Source organism: Lontra canadensis, unplaced genomic scaffold (genome assembly GCF_010015895.1).
Source record: "Lontra canadensis isolate GAN:19392208 unplaced genomic scaffold, GSC_riverotter_1.0 scaffold12, whole genome shotgun sequence".
In the NCBI taxonomy this organism is placed as follows: Eukaryota; Metazoa; Chordata; class Mammalia; order Carnivora; family Mustelidae; genus Lontra; species Lontra canadensis.
The window spans coordinates 17,245,466-17,267,407 of NW_022631006.1; the positions used below are offsets into that span (position 1 = coordinate 17,245,466).

At 53.1% G+C, this 21,942-nt stretch overlaps 1 protein-coding gene across 1 annotated transcript; it reads right to left on the minus strand.

Moving 5' to 3' along the window:
* Positions 1-421: 421 nt before the first annotated feature.
* Positions 422-20,560, minus strand: MAP1A (microtubule associated protein 1A). Its single transcript, XM_032856647.1, is given in 8 exon segments — positions 422-1,997; positions 2,197-2,417; positions 2,568-4,419; positions 4,421-10,732; positions 10,970-11,110; positions 11,376-11,458; positions 19,214-19,315; positions 20,286-20,560. Coding segments are annotated over 8 exon segments (9,105 nt in total). The 5' UTR covers positions 20,524-20,560; the 3' UTR covers positions 422-1,841.
* Between the last annotated feature and the right edge of the window lie 1,382 nt (positions 20,561-21,942).

Below are 21,942 nucleotides of genomic sequence, written 5' to 3' on the forward strand. Positions count from 1 at the left end.
TTACAACCTCATTAGACTCTGGATCTCTTAGGGCTTCTCAACTGTTTGCCTGTTTGGTGTTCCCTTATCCAGGTATTTAATGGTGGTTATTCAGTCCTTGGCTCTTGACCCCAAAGTAGGTATATCCCCTTCCTAGAACCCCTGCCCCTCTTCCCTCCCCGAAACCAAATGTATCTCCCCATCCTAGGCCCCTCTTACTCATACTCTGGTGTTCTCATTTTCAGAAATTAGCTGGCTCCCCATGTCTTTTTCTCCCTTTATCTACCCTATGTTCTCTGGCCTCCCTGGGTCCTGGAGCTGCTTTCAGTTATCAAAGACATTGAGATAAATGACAGTGGTGGGAGAAGCAGAGAGGTAGAAGCCAAGGGCCAGCAACTAAGCAATGTATACAGTCAGAAAAAGCCTAAGCAGCACTACAGCATCTGTAATGAACTTGATTTTATTGTTAGAATTGGAGGCGGCTCCATTACAGCAGCTGGGAACTATAGCAGGGAAGTGTGGGGAGGAGCAGAGCACAGCAGCACAGGGAGGGTGGGAGCTAGGAAGAACACAGGCCGGCTCATTTTGGTTTCCACACAGTCATTTGGCAGAGAGAGCCCTGGCGAGCGTCTGGATTTCTCAGTCCGGCAGTAGTCTGGCAGGGCTGCTCATTGGCTTGCTTGGGGAGAGGTCCTCTCCTGGGGTGGTTTTTTTTTTTTTTTTTTTTCCAGCCAGTTTTCATCTTACTCAGTAGGAGTTCAGCTTTAGCTCAGCTTTGTCTCCTTCTTCCCTTCCTCCCTCTCATCTTCCCCAAGTTCTCTGGCATGGCCTCAACCTCCCAAATCCTCTGTTCAAGAGTTTGGGGCTGGAAAGGCAACAAGTGTTCCCATTTCAGCTGCAGGATGGCACAGTGGAATGTTGGGGGAGTCACACATTGCTGGGGTGTCAAATGTTGGGATGTCAGGCAGTGGCTTATTTTTAACCCATTACACACCAGGCCACAGCAGATGACCACATGCAGAGAAGCCAAGCAGGGGACGAAAAGGGATGAGGATAACTGGAATGGGTGGGTGAAAACTTCAAAAGGTCAGGGAGCTTGGAAGAATTCAGGGATTGGGGCTGGGCTCTCCTTGCCCCTTTGTGCTGCCCAATAGGCCTGGTCTGAGCACAGCTCTGGGATGTGAATGGTATGAAGCAGGGACTGGGAGGATAGGCAACTTTCTTCTCTCACCAGTCTATTGGTCAAAAGAGCTTCAAGTTTTGGACTGAGACATTCAGATATGGAGGGAAGCAGTGGGACAGTGTAGCAGCGGTGGACCCCTGGACCCCTGCTGGAACCCAGACCCTGGTGGGTAAGGGATTGGGAGATGGAGGAAAGAGCGCAGCTCTGGGCACCTCACTGAAAGAATCCTGCCCCCCAGGTCACATAAATTACTACTGGAGATCCTTCCTTAGGATGCTAAATAAATAGAGATAAAGAGGTCCCCGGGTCTGGGGATATGATCTCCCTCCATGAGGGAGGAGGTTGCTGAGACCCACCCTTCCTCCCCCCACAATACAAACTCTTGGTAGTGTTAAGAGAAGGGGTGCTCGGGTTCTCAGGCATCAGATGATCTCCTATCCTAATTTTTACCCTCCTTCTACCCTCTCCCTGTTGCCTTTAGTTTTGAAATTCCTTTCAGGTATGGATGAGGGGGAGGGACAACCCTTCCATTTAGCCCAGCCCAAGTTTCCACAATAAGACATCCTGTCCCGTCTCTCCCACCCCAGCTCCCACGTCCCTCAACCCCAAAGGACTCAGCAATAGCCATTCTCTAAGGGAGCTGGGGGAGCAGATCCTTGGGGAAAGGAGAGTAGTTCTCTCAGAACTCAATCTTGCAGGCTGGGAAGGACTCATCCTGCATGACCACGGTGCTGCTGCTCGCCAGGACCAGGACGTTCAATTGTTGCTGCTGCTCATGAGTCTGCTGGTACCACTCACGAGTCACCTCTGTGTCATGAGTAGGGATCAGAGTCACCTAGGAGGGAGACAAGAAGTGCCTGATGTGACAATGTGAAGAGAAGTGAGGAGGATGGATCATCATGCCTGATGGTCTAGGAAGTAATCGCACTGCCCACAGAAAGGGCTCAGTCCTTTTATGAATAGAGACTGTGTTCCACTGTTGCCTCTGAGTAAGCTTTGACCAGACCTCCTCTTCAGCATCCCTTGCCACTCACCTGAAGATTCTCCCCCCACTGGGCCTTGCCCTCCAGCAACGCATCCAGCACAGCCCGGCTCGGCTCTCCATTGACAGGGTCATTCCCACTGACCACATAGTAGGATGCACGCACTCGACGGAAGAAGTCAAGGTCAGCAGTCTTGCCACTGCAATGATTTGGGATATAGGCGAGATCCACGTACACAGGGGGGCCAGAGCCTCCTTTGGAACCCAAGGCTGCTGTAGAGATAAGCCAGGACTCATTGGAGAGGTAAAGTAGAAAACTTTTAGCAATCTTCTTCCTCCCACAGTCCCTCTACTCCTGGAGTCTTTGACCAGCCACACCCAACCCCAACCCACCAACTCTCCCACCTTTCATGTTATACTTACATGATCCTGTTTTGAGTCCATTGACTAGGCCTTTGGACATGGGGCTGTGTCCATCCTTTTCCTCTGCTGGGGTGACCTGGCTTGGAGTGCTGCGTGGTCGGGGTGGGACCCGGGATGCTCGATCTGCAGTCCCTTTACCAGGGGTGGGTGAGCGTTTTCCCCGAAGATCCAGACGTCGGGCAGGAGATGCTGGCTTGGCCCTGCCTGGGGCCCTGCGCCCTACTCTCCCCTGTGCCTTCTCCTTCTCCCGTAGCTTTTCTACCCTCCCAGATTCTGAGCTGAGCCCCTCGGGGTCAGCCATGCACACATCAGGGCGAGGAGGGGATGGGCGGGGGTCTGGTTGAGGGATAGGGGGTGGGTCATGGCCAGGCCTGGGATGGTGAGTTCCACTGACCCCCCCAGCTTTGTCCACAGGCAGGAAGTCCCCATCTTCATCTGAGTCGAGGGCTGCCTCAGCTGTGATGGATGGACACTCCTCAGTTTCTGGTGGAACATCAGAATCTGATTGTGAGGAGCCTGAGTCACTGGCTGATGTTGGGGGTGTCTCATCAGCCACAGGGCATGGGCCCCCTGTGGCCCCTGGGCCCCCAGCCCGGCGCCGTCCCCCTCTTCCTACTAGCCGAGCTTCTTCACTTGAGAGGTCACCTTCATCTGTGGATTGGGGCAGAGGCGGGTTCAGAAAGGATGGGGAGAGTTCCCCACGGTGTGGCCGAGGCTCAGCAGCACATCCCTGGGGCCCAGCCTCAACCTCAGGGGAGACACTCCTGGGTTGACCTCCAGAAGCCCCTCCAGGGCACAGTGGCTGCTCAGGGGAGAGCAGCGTCTCAGGCCGGGAACTCCTCTCTGCTCCCTCAGGCCAGTCCCCACGTTCCCAGGCAGGGCAGGACTCAGCTGCTTCTTTCTCAGCCTTGGCCAGGGCAGGGCCTGGGGGGTTGGGGCTGGTTTCAGTTGGGCCGTTGGCGGCACAATCCCCAGAGGGACTCTCGGAGGGGCTTGGCTTCTTGGTGGGGGTCCCTGTGCACTCCAGGCGGCAGGGCAGAGTGCTATCATCCGTGTCTCCAGGCAAGCTTGGTGCTGGAGCTGGGGCCAAGTCCAGTGAAGGTGGGGGTGCTGGGCTCAGAGGAGTGAGATCCCAGATGCTGTGGGCAGCTGGTTCCATTCCTGGGACCAGCTCTCCAGACCCCCGTTCCGCAGCCTCCAGGCCAGGAGGGAAGCGCTCAGCCACACTCGAAATCACAGGTGTGGTGGCCTCTGAGGAGGAGCCTTCAGACAGGGCTGGTGAAGCAGGTCGTGGCAGACTGGAAAGGAGAGGGGCCTCAGGAGAGCTGGGTGATGGAAGCTGGGGCAGCGAGGAGTCCAGGCTGGGGGCCTTAGTCACTTCTAGATATTCATCATGCCGGGCTCTGGTGGGGGGCCCCGGAGCCAGAGCCAGAGCTCGGTCCCCGGAGAAGGCGAGGGAGCCACAGGGTGCCGAGCGCGGTTCAGCAGGAGAGGGCAGCTGTGGGGGAGCTGGCTGCAATGAGGAGAAGCCAAAGGCTGAAGCAGGGAAGTCCAGGCTGGGTCGGGCAGGACCCAGGTGTGAGTCTGTGAGAGGGCTGGAATGTACCTCACTTTCAGGCCACAATGTGGGGGGCCCTGCAGAGATGGGGTGAGGGGGACTTGGGGACTGGGCCTCTTTCTCTGGCTGTTCCCGAGCCCCCTTCTCCAGCTCCGAGTCACTAGTGCTATCTTCCCAGTGACCCTGGCCTGATTCCTTGGGGGATGGGGTTCTCCTGTCTGGGCTACAGCTCAGGATATTACCATTAAGAGTGGGGCTTGGGCCTTTGCTCAGTGGGATAGGAACACGGGGGGGGCACTGCAGGTGGGGTAAGGCTGGGCTCCACACTCGGTCCTGGCTCAGGCTCCTGTCTGGGGGGTAAAGTGGGTCCCGCCAGGGCTGCATAGCTAAAGGCTGGAGTGTCAGATTGGAGACTCTTGGGTGAGACAGGAGATGAAAGCTCCTTCTCTGCAGATGGGTTTCGGCCAGCAGCCTCCTCCTTGGCTGAGATGTGTGGCAGCCAATCCCCAGCTGCCCCAAGCGGAGGCTCTCTGGTGGGGCATGCAGGGCCAAGCCCAGTGAGCATCATCTGCTCATAGATGTCTGCATACTGAAAACTTCTGTCATCAGGATAGGGTGTGGGCTCTCTCTCCTCGGGCTCCATCTGCTCAGGCTCCTTGGTGGCATGGCTCTCGCTGGCCTCTGGGACCTTTGAGCTTTGAGGGCTGCTGCCAGAAGCACCAGTTCCACCTTCTTCTTCCCTTTCCCCTTCAGCCTTGCGGTAGTCCTTCCCCAAGGGGGAGTATGGCCCACCTTCCAACTCTGCAGCTGCCTCTTGCACTGCCGTCACCACACTGTCATACTCAGCTGTGCCCCAGGAGAAGGGCGCAGGAGTGTGTGGCTCTGGGGCAGGTGTCGGGGGAGCTGGAGCTGGGGAGAGGGGTGCAGGGGGCAGGGGTCTGTCCTTGGGCACCCATGGTGGGATGTCAGCCAGCCACGAGGGGGTGGTGGGTTCGTTCCTCACAGGAGGCATGGGCTCAGGCTCTGGGATAGGGCTTTCCTGTCCTGGGGCAGGAGGAACCCTCTGTCCAACCATCTCAGGTGGGGATGCTGGAGGAGAAATGATCTCAAAAGGAGAACGGGTCAGCTTGTCCTCTTCCTCTGGTGGCAGCCCAACTGGTGACTCAGCAAGCCAGCGCTCCACCTCCAGCCCCTTCTGTGGTGAGGGCTCCTGGAAACCCTTGAAGTCTGAGGCCCAGGGGCTCTGGGGCGCATGCTCCAGTGTGGGCACTTCTTGTTCTTCATCTGGCCCTTCATCGAGGAAAGTGCTCTCCCGCTCTTCTGTGTACCGTGGCCGGGCCCCCTGGCCATCCAGCTCATGAGGAAACCATACCTTGCGCTCACAGCTCAGCTCCCTCCAGTATGTGTCCTGTTCCAGGCCCACATCCTCTCTGCCCCTCCAGTACCTGCCCTCCTGCTCAGGAGAGGTGTCCTCCCATGTCCGGGCAGCCTCTTTCTGTTCTCCAACTGGCTCCACTCTGGACGGGGATGTTTCTTGCCACTCCTGGACCACATCCCGCTCCTTCCCATAGTTTTCTCCCTGATCCCGGGCCTTGTCCTCCTGCACTGGGCTCTCTTCCAGACCCAGAGCTCTGGTATTTTGTAGCAGAGCTTCTTCCTTCTGCTGTATGGCCTCAACTTTTTCTGGAGATTTTTCCTCTAGGATCTTCTCCTTTTGTTTCATGGTTTTCTCCTCGTGCACTGGGCTCTCCTGCTCCTGAGTTTTGTCCTTGTCTTCCAGAGCCTTGTCTTTCTCTTCAGCAGCCTTATTGTTTTGTTCCAGAGCTTCAGCCTTCTGTCCCAAGGCCCAATATTTTTGTTCTAAGGCCTCATCCTTCTTTTCCCAGGCCTCGTCCTCCTGTTCTAGAGTCTTGTCTTTTTGTTCCAAGTCAATGTCTTTTTGTTCTAAGGTCTTATCCTTCTGTCCATGAGCCTTGTCCTTCTGTTCAGGGGCTTCGTCTGTCTGTCCTAAGGCTTTGCCCTTCAGTTCAGGGACCTTGTCCTCTGGAGCCTTGTCTTTATATTCAGTGTCTTTGACTTTTTGTTCTAAGGTTTCATCTTTTTCTTCTAGGATCTTGTCCTCCTGTTCTAGAATTTTGTCTTTTTGTTCTATGTCTTTGTCTTTTGTTTCCAGGGCCTTGTCCTGGTGTCCCAGGACTGTGACCTTTTGTTCTAAGTCTCTGCCTTTTTGTTCTAGACACTTATCTTGCTGTTCTACAGCCTTGTTCTTTTCTTCCAGAGCCTTATCTTTCTGACCAATGGCTGTATCCTTTTGCTCCACAATATCCCTCTGTTCCAGAGTTTTGTCCTGCTGTAGGACTTCATATTTTGGTTCAGGCCCCTCGTCCCTCTGCTCTGGGGTTCTGTCTTTCAACTCTGAAACTTTACCTTCCCATTCCATGGCAATGCCCTCCATGGCAGGGCTTGGCAAAGACTCAGGACTCTTGGTGAGGGAGCTATCAGGTGTCAGAATGTGTTCACTAGGGCTGGTGATTACACCAGGTGAATGCTTCCCATCTCCCAACAATGTAGAATAAAAGAAGGGGCTGGCAGGTAATTTCCTATCAGGGCTCTCATCTGTGGTGTCTGCCAGAGCAGGGAATGCAGTGGTCCCATCTGGGAAAGGCGACACTGCGGCTGCATGGGGTTCTGGAATAGATGCAGGCACTAGATGGTGAGAAGTGTTCTCAGCCTGCATTAGAGGCCCCTTTTCTTCCTTTCCAAGGCTTAGTTCCCCAAACTGGAGGGTGCCAAGGTTTTCTGGAGAGAGCTGCTTAGAAGAGATATCCAGAGAAGTCTCCTTGCTGGGACTCTCTTCTGAGAGAGAGAGTGACTGGGTTACTTCTGGAGATACCTCTGGCCAAAGGTCTTTGTGTAGCTGCTGCTCTGTCAGGCCACAGGGAGACCTGGGGATGGCTTCTTGGTGGGCTCTATCTGGGGAGACCACACTGAGTATAGATACGGAATCCGCATCTTCAGGGGAGAGGCTTTGGTCAGGAAATTGGAGCACTTCATCTTTCTGAGTTTCACCAGGTTCTTGGAGTGATGTTCTCAAATCTCTGGGAAGGGCTTCTGTTCCCAGAATTGGGCCTGGGGGCTCTCTTGCCTCCATAGTCTCAAAGACTATTGCTTTGTCCTGTTCTGGCAACAGCTGGATAGTGCAGCCTGTATGTCCCCCAACAATGCTGACAGGTGCTTCCTGGGCAGGGGGATTCTTGGGAGAAGGCAACTTTTCCTCCTCCTCTAGTGTGACCTCTTCAGGCCCTGGCTTAACTATCTGCTCTATAGCATCTTCCTTGCCTATACCTGGTATACACCTAGTTCCTCCCCAGGAGCCTGCTTCCTGGAAGTCTTGGGGCTCAGACTTTTCTTCCACTGGGGACTGATGAAAGGGTGTGTGGGTGGCACTGGGTGGGCCAGATGGTGGAGGAGAGGCCATCTTCACTGTGCTATCATCTGGGCTGAGGCAGCGCTCCTCCACCTCTCCAAGGATTGATTCCCCTGGATGTAGGGTATGCCCAGGGGCACCAAACATTGGAGCTCCAAATTGACTAGAAAGTTTCTCAGACTTCTCTGCATTTGTGGTCTCCTCCTCTTCCTCTTCCACAGCTTTCTCTCCAGGCAACCCTTTCCCTGCAATCTCTCCTTTCTTCTCTGACTCCCCAGTCACAGAGAAATCCTCACAGGGTGGTGATTTGAAGCCCTTGTCTTCTTCCAGTGAGGAGGTAGGTGAGATGGTTCCAGCCGATGGCACATAGTCCAAGCCCTGAGTGGCTTCAGTGCGGGATGAGGGGATGCTTGTGACCGTGTCAAGCAGCAGGGAGCTCTTGCCTGTCTCCTCTGTCTGGGGAGCTGTGAGCGAAGCCACAGACTGGTCCTCAGCCACGGATGTGGCAAAGGAAGAAAGCTTGTCACACTCAGTGATTGAGGTGGCCGAGGACACATGCTCCTCTTCAGCCAAAGGGGCGGCCACCATGTTGGGGGGGTAGGTGAGTTCAGTCTCTGGCGCTCCGTAGCCTTTGCTGGAGGCAGTAGGAACAGCACTGTCTGTAGGCTGGCTAGCTTCAAAGGGGCCAGGACCTTCAGCCCCAGGGAGGTCATACGTACTTATAGGAAATCTAGGTGGAGCTGGGCGCTCTTCTGGCTCGTCATGAATCTCCTCATCTGAGATGGTCTGCTCTGTCTCTGAGTAGCCAGGGATTGTTTCATCCTGGATGTAAGAGACATGCTCAGTGGCTCCTGCAGGTGTGGCCAGGCTGCTTAGGAAGGACGAGGTCTCCTTCTCAGGAGCTTTGCCCTGGAGTCCTACTTCCCGGCCCCCAAGGGCCTCCCTACCCCTTGGAGTTACCTTCAAGGCTTCCTGCATATGTTTTTGGTAAAAACCCTCAGCCTTTGTCTCTTCCTCTTCCTCCTCATCTGAAGGGTGCAACTCCTCCATTTCTTCTAACTCGGCCTTCTCTATCACATCCTCCTTTACCTCAGGTTCACTTTCCTCTCTGGCTTCTATTCTATCAGGGAGCCTCTCTGTTTCCTTCTGCTTCTTTTCCTCCCAGGTCTCTTTCTCTTCCTCTGTTTCAGCCCCAGAGTCTGGGCCTCTATCCTTGCTTCCTTGTTCTTCAGGGACATCTGAGACAGCCTCTTTCTCCTTCATCATAGGTTCTTCGTGTTCCAGCCCTGGGACAGAGGGTGGTATTCCCTGGCCATTTGTGCTCGGGGGTCCCTTCTCTGCAGTGTCTGGAGGGAATGGTTTCTCTCCTAGTCCTGTGTCCCTTTGTTCAGCCAGCAACCCCCTCTCCTCACGCTTCAGCTCCTCAAAGTCCTGTGTGAGGTCCTCTGGTGAAGACAGAGCCAGTTCCCTGTGCCCACTGACTACTGGGGGTGGTACAGCCCCCTTCTGGGCTGGGGGTGTCCGGGGCTCGGAAGACAGCTCCTTCTCTGCACGAGCAGCCCGACTCTTGTCCATTTTGACCCTGCCAGGGGCCTTGGCTTTGTAGAGGGTCTTACGAACCTCAGGGGTAAAGGGCTTAAGGTCTGGCTTGGAAATTTTCTTGACCTCAGGTTTGGTATCTTTCCTCTTCTCCTCCTTTTTGGCATCCTTCTTCTCCTCCTTCCTTCCTTCATCCTTCTTGAGCTCCTTTCTCTCCTTCTTGATCTCTTTTTTCTCTTTGTCTTTTTTTTCTTCCAGCTTTGATATCTTTTCTTTCAGGTGCTTCTTCCCCACCTTGTCTTTGATCAGCTTTCGCTTCTCTGCCTTCAGGGCCTCACTCGACTCTGTCTTCACCCTCTCAGGCTTGGTAGGCTTCTCTGGGGGCTTCTCGGATGACTCCTTTATTTTTTTCTCTGTCTTGGCTAACTCCTTGGCCAGTTCTGAGCGAGCTTCCTTGGCTCCCTCTTCAGCCACCTCCTCCCGTTTGGCCAGCTTGCTTACAGCTGTTTTGGCAGTGGCCTTGAGGCTCTCCTTGCTGTCAGCCCGCTGTTTGATTTTGCTGGGTTTGAGGTTGGCAGGCACTGCACCAGAGGCCAAGTCCTTCTGTGTAGCCACAGGGTACCGCAGGAAGTCCAGGTGCCTCAGCTTTTCCAGGCCTTCCAAGATCTTGTTCTGGGGAGCATTCCCTGGAAAAAGCACACGTACAATCTTCTCAGTGGGGTTGGCTGGTAGCCAGACCACCAGAGCAGTGATAGAGGTCAGGTAGGGCACCGAGATCTCAGCCTCCTTCCCGTTAGCCAGCACAATGCCTGTCTTAGCTTTACTGTTGCCTGCCCACTTTTGCATGAGGAACTGCATCTCCTTGCTGTCCTTGACAGGGTTGAGGACATACATGTCCAGCCGGCCCACACCCATTTTGTGAAAGAGGGTCAGTGGCTCAATGGTGTTGCTGACCACACGGTAGAGAGGTTCAGCCTGGATGCCCAGGCGGTTTAGGTGTTGCAGAGTGAGGCAGGCCTCTTCAATGCTGCGCTTGGCTTTCCGGGAGGCATCAGGCAGCCGCAGTTTATCTGGCACATTGAAGAAGACAACTCCAAGCTCAGGGGAGATAAGATTCTTCACCCAGTCGCTGTAGCTGCTAGAGCCCTGGGACTGCTCCTCCTCCAGTTCTGCCACTTTGCGCTGCAGGAGTCCATTGATGCCTGGCAGGTTGTCTGCCCCGATGTGTGTGAGCAACACTGAGTCAATGCGGTCCAGGTGCCGCACCAGCTTCCAGAAGCAGGACTTGCGATCAGAACCACCATCCACCAAGATGTTGAAACCGTTGACGGCAAAGAGGGCAGAGTCCCCGCGGCCACCAGGGAAAATGTAGCAGCAAGGCTTGGAGAGCTTGAGGAAGCCCCCTGAGGTAGGGGGCTCTAGCAGGTCAAAGGGAGATGGCACATCCACAGTCTCAGAGACATACTCAGAGAACTCGGCCACACCATCCATGGTGGGCAGCGTGGGCTCAGGGTTTAGTCGGAGGTGCAGGGTCTCTTGGGAACTGGATAGTCCCAGGTGACTCCAATCACCCTCCCCTAAGCAGGAAACAGTGAGGAAGGCCTGGATCCCAGGGTCTCTATTGCTGAGCAACTGGGCAATCTAGAAGAATGGGAGATGAAAGGCTGATCAGGTCAGGTAGAGACCTGGGGTTGCCTTAACCCGACTTAGATTCAATCTGCTAGTCTCCACCGCTTTGTGAGGGGATTTCCTCCTACCTTTCTGCCAGCGTTCCCTCTGGTCAAGCAACCTGAGATTTTCCCATGCTTGCATCCCTCCCCACAGCTCTAGTCCTACCCCATATTCTGTTCCTCCCAGATATGCAGATGTGGAGCTTACCTCTGGGTTGTGAAGGACCTGGGCAAAGTTTTGATAAGAGTAGGTACCGCTCTGAAGGATGAGGTCTCCCCCGGGCTCTAAACTTTGCCCACTCAAGATTAGTAGTTTGTGAGCTGATGGACTGCTAAGGAGATGGTGAACCTGGAAGGGAAAGACGGGAGTAGTCGCGGATGGAGGAAACCCAGGGAAGGGCCCTGGTTATTCCTGCTTGCCCTCAGTACTGCTAGGACACATTCCCCACTTGTTGGCCCACAACGTCTCTAGTGTGGGGCTGGGGATCATAAGGCAGCTTAGATGGTTCAAAGCCAAGTCCAGGCACTTTGGGCCTTCCAGCAGTAGTACTGGCAGAGGCGGGTTATAACATTTCCAGCGAGCCCTAGTGGCAAGGCTCAGGCCCCGATCTTACCTCAGAGCTGATGCTGTCGGCACTGGGGTTTACCAGGATGATGGTCTCTAGGATCTCACTCTGGTGGGAGAGAGTCCTCTGGCCTGAGGGAGGAGAGATGCAGGATTTTGTATTGAAGAGAGTGGGTATAGACTAAAAGGGAGAGGCATTGTGTGGGGCAAGAGAGAAAAGAATATAGTATCACAAAATGGGACGAAGGGGAAAGAGAAGCCCAGATAGCCTTAGATCCTGCCACTCTGGATACTGCTGAGTAAGGTCTAGGAACTGGCTCCTCCAGCCCTTCCCTTTCAGGGTTTCCTCCTCCCCTCTCCCACACCAGCAGTCTTCTCACGCCCTTCATCTGCCACACCCTCTGCCTGCTCAGTCTGGTACCCACATCCCCTCAGCCCGGAACTCCTGCCTCAGGCTGCCCTATTGACAAGAAGCTTTTGTCCCTCTGGAGCACTAAGCTCCTGGTGCTGCCTGGGGATGGGGGGCTCAGCTGGAGGGAGGGCTCCCGGGATCATGATCCTTACTCAGCTCTCTCCTCACTAGCCTGCCTCTGTTCTGGGCTTTCATGCCAGTAGAATCCCTGGAAATAAGGATATAAACACTTCTTTGCAGTGTCTACAGACTCCCCATCCTCCTTTCCATCCCCTATCCAAGGCCAGAATTCCCATTCCAAAGACTCAGTTTCTATCTCTCCAAACCTTTGGGGTTTTACGATTCAAAGAGGAGAAACAGGACTGTAATTTCTCATTCTGTTTTCTACTTCCTCAGAGGCCAAGCCTGCACTTAAAAACATACACACAATCATACTATTGCCACCACCATTCCCTCTCCCTCCTCACCTCCATATCCTCAGGTACAAGAGAGGCTTGGTTCACTGCCCCACAGCCCATTCCCTGTGAACAGTGTCTTCTGTCATCCTTACCCCTCTCCCACGGGCCCTTTGCCATGGAGACAGAAAGCCACAAACTGGAGTTAGGGGCCCACCAACAAGAAACAACCAAGGATGGAGAGATTGAGAGTGTTTCCCAGGCCATGGAGAAAGACAAGACAGCCTCAACTCCCCTATCTACTTTCCTTCTCCAGACTCACAGGAAACACCAAGCAGTGCAGCAAAAAGGTGGTGGGTTCAAAGATAAGGGAGGAGGATGTGGCCATCCCCTGCTCCGGGCCTTCCTAGCTGCTGCATGCAGACTTGAACACTCGGCCTGCAAGGGGCTATCTGGGAGATAAGAGTGGAAGAGCTAATAACCTTCCCCTAGATTATGTGATCCAGCTCTCCTCTTTCTGGGGTTTGGATGAGAGAAGCCTGGGGCCAGGGCCTTTGTTAGGAGGACAAGCCCTAGTGCCAGGATCAGGCAGATCTGGCAGCTCGGGGCCAAACTTGCAGCTGCAGGGAAATGAGCTGTGGATGGGGTCAGAAGAACAAACCTCACGGATGGTGGGTGTGGGTGGGGCCCAAAAGGAGTTCAAGGGTTCTTTTCTATTAACTTGGCAACTGAAGGAAGCTTTGAGGTCAATTCAGAGGATGAGAAACACATTAGAGACAGGCTGGGGCAGGGCTTGGGCCACTGAGGGGTATCAAGGTTCAGGGAAGGGCCAGGCTAGCCCTGGTCTGGTCATAGGCACAGGCAGTTCCTGCACTCCCCACAACACAGATGCACAGGCCCACACAGTCAAGCTAGGATGGTCTGAAGAAAAATATCTGTGGTACAGACTGATTTGCTTTCCTCTTCCTCCCCTTAGCAGCCCGTTCCTCATAGTCCCCTGTATGACCATTAGACTTCTCTGATCCCTGTTCCTGTCTTGGCGAAAGACCCTGTTCCTCACCCATGTGCTCTCCAATTCTGACTGGCAACGAAATGGTCTGTATCCTGTACCCCTCCTTTTGAGGCCTGGGAGAAAGCCTGATTTCTCCCTTCTGCTCCCCCAGCAATCCCACCGAAGGGAGTGGACTTGTTTTTCCTTTTTCTTTGGAAGGGACTTCTTGTGAGGCAGGGGCACTTGCCATGGCCAATGCTGGGATGGAGGCGGGCCGGGTGCTGAGGCTGAGCAGGCAGGAGGGCAGGTGTCTCCGCAGTGAGGCAGAAGGGGAGGGGGGGCCGCTTGGGCAGCTGCAGTGTGCCGCAGTGTGTGAGTGTATGCGAGTGTGCGCGCTGAGCTCAGACTCCAGCTCCGCCCCCACCCCCCACCCCAGCATGACAAGTCATTTTCTTGGCTGCCTCTGCATGGGGGGTGGGGGGGGACGCAGAGAGGGAGAAGAAACTGGCGCCTCTGTTCGAGAGCCCCCATCTTGGGAAGAGAAGCAGAGATGGGGTGGGGGTGGGGCTGAGACTTGGAACCTGTGAGGTTGACAGGACTTGGGAATGCAGGGCAGCTGCTGGGGAGGGAGTGCTCGCGGTCGCCGGAGGGAGCCAGAAGCGGGGGCTTAGAGTCTAGGTCTCAAGCTGGCCGTGGGGAATGGGAGCGGGGAGCCCACTGCGAATAGGTTGGTCTGCGAAGAGGCGAGTGCCACGTCTTAATGACCCTTTACTCCCTTTCCCTCCCCCCCCCAGTGTCCCCCACCTTCCCTTACTTGGCAAAAGCTCGCTATTCTGCTCACCCCCAGCATAGAAGCAGCTGAGCAATCCAGCAGCTGACACCAGAGACCCTCCCATTAGGCGCAGTCCCATAACATCCGCCTTTCCTTCAGATTCTTCTGCTTCTGCCCAAAGACATAGCCCCTAAACTCCTCCAGCACCGCAGGCTGCCAGACAGAGCGAGGGACACCACCCTCTGCTGCTGACCCTCGGGTGATGTCTCCCGCCCCAGCCCAGCCTGAGATGGGACTGTCATAGTCCTGGGTCCAATGGCCTCCACCTGGTCATGGGTCCAGGCCGACCCCACAGCCAGTAATGTTCATCTTCCCTCTCGGTTCCCCCACTTTGCCCATCGTGCTGGGCTAATTCCAAACAAACCAGATTAGGTATTAACTCCTTTCCCGTTACTCCTACGGCAGCATTCCCCCCACCCCACCCCATGCAAAGCCCTTTGGTTAGGTTCTTACCCTGGGGTGTGGGCAGGAGCCCCTCATGGAGGCTGCAGCTCCGGCCTCAGCCGGCAGCTTCAGGGAAGAGTCTGCCGCACTTGGGGTGGGAGTGGGGGGGGGTGCTTGATGGGGAGGGCGGCGCCTGGGCGGGGAAGAGGGGCTGGTCCATGACGAGGCACTGGAGACTTAACTCTTTCTTTGCCTTCATCATGTCATGCTCTGGGGCTTCTCTTTGGCTCCGGGGGGCTGAGGAGTTGTCTAGCAGCTCAAAGAGCTCAGGTGGTTTCCAATGGCCCACAGGGCCCTTCTCCCCCCATGCTGTTTAGTCAAGAAAGACCCTTTTAGCATCAGTCAACAGCCCTGTGCTAGGGCACACTGCAGGGACACAGGAGGTATGGGCTGCCTGGCCCTCCCCCTTTCCTCAGGAACCATCTGCCGCCTCTCCCTTCAGACCCAGGGAATGACCTTCAATTCCTGAAGGAGCAGGAGACAAAGGGACTAGGGACCCGCAAGAATGAAGAGTGAGTGGACCACTTGAGATAAAGGCTGGGGAAGGGTTTGTGCTGAGCTCTGTGGGCTTCTGAGCCACAGCTGCAGAAACCCGGGGAGGGTAGAAATAAGTCTCATTTTAGATTGCAGGGTAGGTTGAAATTCCAGAGTGGACACTTGTCCCTAGCCCATCCGGGGCGGGGCACAGGGATCCTGGGAGCTGCTTGTAGTTCTATGTCAGTGCAACATCACACAGTAGCCACACTAGCACTGATACTTGGAATTCTTGGATCATTGGATCTGAAGAGGCTGGGTGGTTTCTGCCACTCAGTGGCCATTCTGCCACTCACTGCCATTCAGTGAAAGAGTTAACAAGGACCAAGGAGAATCACCAGGGTCCCAGGCCCAAGCAAGATTTACTTACTATAGGCCAATTATTAAGTGCAGCATAAAGTACGTGTTTGGGTTATAAAAAAAGTCTTATGACTTTGTAGGGTCTTGTGTCCCTGTACTCTCCTTGTTTCTGTACTTTTTTATTTCTCTCTGATGTCTCTTTCTTATACTATCTTAATCCTTCCAATGTTGGTCCTGTTTCCCTTAGTCTCTACTCCTGTCTCAGGACTCAAAAGACTCAAAGGGAAGATCTTGAGAGCTCTAGCACAAGGTTCCAATCCAGTGATGCTCATGTTCACACAGAGTCCTTCCTCACCCTCTTCGCATCCATCAACCATCCCCAGTCCTGGCCAACTCCTAATGCCTTCCACACATTGACATCCACCCACTCAAACCCCAGCACCAGCCCCACCCTTGCCCCAGACTGCCAAGAGCTGCTTTTGAAGGTCAGAGAAGCCAAAATAGTCTCTGCTCTCAGCATCCCCCATCCCCCCCTTAACTGTAGCCAGAGGAGAGGAGGAGCTGAGTCACCAGAACTTGGTGGGGGGTGGGGGGGGGGAGTAGGGAGAACAGAGGAGGAGGAATCCTTGCTCAGATCCGGAGATGCAAAGCAGCAACATGGCAACAGCCCCATTTGGATTGAGGAGGCCATCTGCAGAGATACACAACACAAACCAGGCTGAGTTCTGAGCATCACAAAAGGAAAACTCCTCCCTTCTTCAACTTCATATTTCTTATTTCTTCCCACCTCAAACCTTCTATCTCCTACCTGCTTTCTAGGGCTCTCTGGAGTGTGCTAAGAAGGAAACTTGAGTAGACATTTGGCTTGAGAACAAAATAACATATCCCAGCCCAATGCAGAGCCCACCCTTATTCTCAGCTGCTGCCCCCAAGGGCCACACCCTGGGCATAGTTCCAACTCACACTAGAGTCTTCCTTCAGCCCTCACCCTCTGAACAGCCACCCACCACAACTGACCCTCCACCTGCTGTGTTCCTAGGGTCTCGGCAATGAAATGGTGAGATGCCAAAGAGAGAGACGCCTGAGCTCAGACTCAAAATGCGACTACAAGTCCTGGATTTGAGACCTGACTCTACCATTTTATTAACTGTGCTGTTAAACAAGCCACTTAACCTCTCCAAAAGCTTGCTTCCTGAACTATAAAATGAGCATAGCGTTAATACCATCTAATAATGCAGGGAAGAATGAACAGCATGAGAGACAAAAAAGTGCTTCATTCCTAGAATCCTGAACCTGAAGTGCACAAATACCCCTGGAAGTCTGTCTCTCTTTCATGGAGAATTTATGACCAGGGAAATCCTAAATCAGAATCTCAGACCAGACCAGCTCTAGAGTATACCCTTAGCTCCCAGGCAAACCCAGAATTGGAGATGTCTGCAGGAAGGGACTTAAAATACTACACATATTTACTGCTTTCCCTTTTCAGACAGCAGTGCAGACCCCCAGTTGTATGGGCTAATGAGCTACTATATTAATATAGAATGGCTTTCATGTTTGCAGAATAACAGAACTAACACCTTCAGAGCACATCCGTGGTCATGGAGAGTCACACAGAAGGCCTACAAACTGATCCTTCAGTATGTTTCTTAGAGTCTTAAAATATCAATCATGAATTATAAATTACGAAAGTCTCTTCATTTCCTGTAGGTGCGCAACAGAAGTATCAGAGTGTTGTTTAAACTCAGTTTTCCATGTCTTAATAGTTTCTGGGTTTGTTTTATAATGCTTGGAAGCTCCAGATTATCCTCAGAATTTAGAAAGGAAGGCTCCAAGTCACCACTGGAGACTTTCTGGCGCAAAATTCACCTTGTAAAGCCTTTACCAGATTTGACCGCTAGAAGGAGCTGGGCCACTGACTCTCCATCAGTGGGTCCTTCCTTGTCTGTGTTCCAGACAGTGAGGAGTGGATAGTGGATAGGAATGATTGCACTTGCCCTGATACTGTAGGATACATGTTTGTCCCCTTTCTCGGCTTTTTGTCCCAGGGTTGAGGAGAGGTGAGAAGTATGGTGGCCTCGCCTGTGGGGGTGGGGGTGGGGGCAGAAAGGATTAAGTCATAACGGACTAACATATATCCTTAAGCCCATCCCAGCAGCCTGGTTCCTCTTGCCTCTCTTCTAACGGGAGGCTGAAGGGCGGGCACTGTCTGCAGCTGCTCTGAGCTGACTGTTGTTTGTGGGGACAGCTGAAAGAGGAGCCAGCAGGGGTGGGGCTGTGGCTGTCTTGAGCCTTGTGGGTTTTTCCAGGAAATTCTCCACTGTTCTCCAGGGACATAGACAGGCCACCATGAAAATGTCCAAACCTAAAAAAAATTCAGTATGCTAAAGTGAGCCCTGATCTTGGGACTATTGCCCTATGCTCCTCGGGAACACTATGGTAAAAATCTTTGATTAAAAAAGGTCAAGTAGGTGTTTATATAGTAGCGCTCATTTCTGAAAGGTGCCTGAGGGTAACTATGCACCTCTCTGTTAAGTTTCTTCCCAAGGATCTCTGAATGTTAATCTGAAGAATGGGTAAGCGTTTTGGTTTAAGTTCTGTTCATTCTTACACCATTCCAGAAAGCAGCCTACTCTTAAATTTCTGTTCGGAGGACAAAGTTAGAGAATTCAGTGTAAATTGTCAACATCAGCAGATAACCCCCAAACTTCAATACAGTCATTCATTTCAACTGCTGTCATCTCCTTATCCAGCTTACACCAGAGATCCTAGAAGTAATAAACAGCAAAACTGTCGATTTTCAATCATCAGTGCTAATGGAGGGAGCCATGACATGACTAATTTTAAAGAGAAGGCAGTCTCACAACAGTGAGTAGCTAGCTTCACGGGAAGCCAGTCACATGAAGGAGATGCCAGCTTCATTTTTTTAAATGCTGCACATACTCCTAGGATAATGGAATGTTAGTCATATTAACCCTCTCATAGCCTCTCTCTAGGAGCATCTCTAGAGGAGTCAGTGATCAGGGAAATGACTAAAGATGGGGCAGTTAGCAGGAGGAGTATGAAGAGAAGGGGAGGTGACTATCCACTACACTGGCTAATTGAGAACTATCTGTATAAGATATGATTTCAGTCATTTGGTGGCAGTGACTGTTGAGTGGTTGGATTTTACATTCCATAAAGGCACTGGCACATGGACTGGTGTGTCAGCATTTACCAATATCATGACCAGATGCCCACCACTTTTATAATGGGATATAGGGCTTTCTGCAGTCACCCTACAGATACTGACATGGAATGATAACTCCTAAAATATTTTCTTAAATCCCTAACCCATTTTTCCCACCCAGCAGAATAGGAAACTGAATCCTGTGAACTTTGATCTCAGAGCCAAATCTGAGTGTGACCAGCTCTTGTGGCAGCAAATCCAGGAGACCCTGCTTCCACCCTGGATTTGATGGTGCTCATCAGCCTTTGGTACCTGGATTCTGCTCTGCTCTGGAGATCTGTTGGCTGAACCAAAGAAGGAACCAGAAATCCTGTGCAAACTGAGGGAAAGGCGCTAAACAAGGACCTGGGAAGGTGACTGGGGGACTCACAGTTCTCTATAAAGGGAAGCAAGAAGGCTAGGATATACAGAAAGGGGAACACAAAAAGAGTGTATTTTTGCATGGGAGATGATTGATCACTCAAGAGAAGTACCTCATTCCCTTAGTGCATGTCAACAGCTTTCCTTAAACCACCCTCTTCTCAGATAGACATTCTGTTCTCCAGGCTCCCTCCACCATTATACCATCTGTCTGCAAAGGGTACTGGGTATGCAAGGATAGCTTTGGAGGTTTGCAACTTTCCCCTCAAGAGTCCCTCCCTTCTGCCCAACCCAAACCTCTCACAAAGCCAGCTCTGCCAGAGAGACTGGAACTCTGCTCTTCTATAACCAACCCTCACCCAAAGAACTGAAACAAATGACACTAGTCCTAACCTTTGACCTCTGAGGAGAAGTGAGCTAGGTGCCGGGTGATGAAGAGTCTCAATTGTTGGTTCAAGTCAAAGGATGATAAGTCAATATTCCAGGAGAGAATCCCTGTGAGAGAGAGAGAGAGAGAGAGAGAGAGATAGAGAAAGGGCTCTAGATAAGGTCAGTGGAGGTGGACTTAGGGGAGTACTTCCAAAGCTCACAGAAGGGGCAAGGACAGTGAGAGGGTAAGGATTGCCATGATCAGCCTCAGTGACGTCTTTAAGAAAGGTGGCTGGTACTTATGTCTATTTTCCATCTCGTGCATTTCTTGAGCTTTGCCTCAGCCAGAGAGAGAAGGGAAGAGTTTAGGTTAAACTTGGTCATTAATGAGTTTGTATATAGTCATTTTCTTGCAGAGTTGCCCAGATGGGATAGAAGTGACAAGGGCCGGTTCCCAGATATTGGGGGCTGCCTTCCTGGTCTTTACAGTTAAATAATATTCTAGACTCTCCTTCTATGCCCTCTCCTTGCCTCCACCCCTCCCGGGCTTGCTTCCACCCGCAGGTGGCTCCGCAGCACTGCGCCATAGGCAGGCAACTGGAGAGGGAGGTGAGGACTGAGGAGCTTCTGGCCACGAAGGTCACTCTCAGGTTTACCGCTGGCACTGAGAGATTTAAGATTTGTCTGCGGCGTTCAGAAAGCACCTTGTTCCTGTTCAGGGACCCTAAAGAAGAAACTAAGGTAGGAACATGGACTCTGCAGGGGATGGTGAGGACCCTCAAGACATTTGGCCTGAGACACTGCTAGTGGGAGGGGTGTGACCAGGGTGGCCCCAGGGGAGCAGAGCTCCCTAGCCTCCGGGAGATTGCAGAACGCCATGGGATGTGCGGTAGGGATGAGGAAGCGAATGTTAGTAGCTAGAGACGATATGGACGCACGACATGAAAGATGCAGGTGACCGGGACTGATGATACAGATTAACAGGGAGCGCAGATCTCAGTCCGTGCAACCTAGGGATGGAGAATGCAGACGTACACAGATGGCGGGGAAGCACGGGATGGAGGATGCCCCAAGCAGGGCCAGGACAGCGGCTCACCTTGTTCAAGGTGGGCCCGCACGGCCCTCAGCTGACTCTCTGTACCGATATCACCGATCACGATGAGCAAAGAGTGTTTCCGCAGGTCCCAGCGTGCTGCCGCCACTGCGGCTCCGGCCTCGCACAGTGGCTCCGCGGGGTTCTGAGCCAGGAGAGAGCCGGGGCTTCGGAGCCCCAGCCCGGGACTTGTCTCCATGGCAACGCCGCTAGGCCGCCCAGGCCCAGCCTCGGTCTCCATGGAAACTTCGTTGGAGTGCTAGCCCGGCAGCGTCCGCTGCAGGGAGAGTGTGAGCGGTTCTTAAAGGCCGGCGGCAGGACCCGTTCATTGGCTGCTGCCTGTCAGGGGGTGGAGCCCTGGCGCCGCAGGGTCCCGGTTGGGGCAGCGGCGTTCTGGCCCTGCGGACACCCGCGGCGGAGGGGTGGTGACTGCCCCTGTCATCCCCCTCTCGTTTTTTCCATACGGAGCTTCCACCCCGACTTGGGCAGGGGTGGGGCTCTGAGGGACCGGGTGGAGGGGCGAGTCGATTGCCTCGGCGCCGGAAGAAGCTTCTAGTTAGGATGTTTCCCGGATAAGTACTGTCTGGCAATTCCGCAGCCTCGCCAGAACTGAGGGGAGCCATATTGTCCCTCCTGTCTGTCTCCCAGTTTGTATCGTTGTCTCCATCTGTGCCGGTGTATTATCTTTGTCTGGTGCATTTTTTTTTTTTTTCCGGTCCTAGATTCCATCCTTAGTTTACTTGTCCTCATTGCCCCAGGCCCGGGGGATGCTCAGGAAGGCTGCGCAGTATTGGAGGGACAGAATGACCTTCCAGCCCTGAGTCCCTGGTGAGTTGTTATTCCGAAGATAGTGGTTGGCTAGTCTCCATCTCTGCTGAGTGCAGGAGTCCAGTGCAATGAGCTCAGACTGCAGCAAGGGGGATTTGAGTAAAACGCAGGAAAGACTTCCCGACTACGAGTAATGTGACACAGTGAGTCTGGTAACCTTGGGAGACAGTGGTGTTACTTCCCCCAGGGAATTCTCAAAACAGAAGGGGCAATGTTTGAACCGAAGAGGCTGACCAGTCCAAAACCCAAGAACCGCGGATGGGAGAGGACTGAGGAGGCTGGCACTGTTTGATGACCGACTAGAACGTTCTTAGGAAAACGGTGTGTGTTTAGTCTTACCTCCCCTGTTCCTCAGTGTGTCCCCATCACTTACTCTGCACTCCAGCATCTTTTACCCAAGATTTGGAATCATTCTGTACATGTATGTATCAGAGAACCTGTCTTTCGTGCTTGGGCTCCAGCAGCACTTTTTTTTTGGTGGGCGGGGGCGGATTGGGGGATAGTACAGGGTAGAAAGGAGCGCAGTTCCTGATTCTAATCCCCCTCCTATCTGGAGGCCCTGAGGAGGACTAGACAGTGCCTGAATATTAAGTACCTCACTGCAGTCCTAGTCCTTATCATGGGGCATGTATGAGAGCAAAACAGCCAGTCTGCTCTGCAGTCTGTTTGGATATGCCCTTATTTGGAACGAATATTACATGTCAATTATATCTCAATTTGAAAAAATGGACATGGCCCTGAAAATCCTTTCCATAGCAGAGAAGGAGAAATAAGAGTACTAGCAAAATATCAGATGGTGGTGGTGCTTCACCTTGTGTGACACATGAAACAA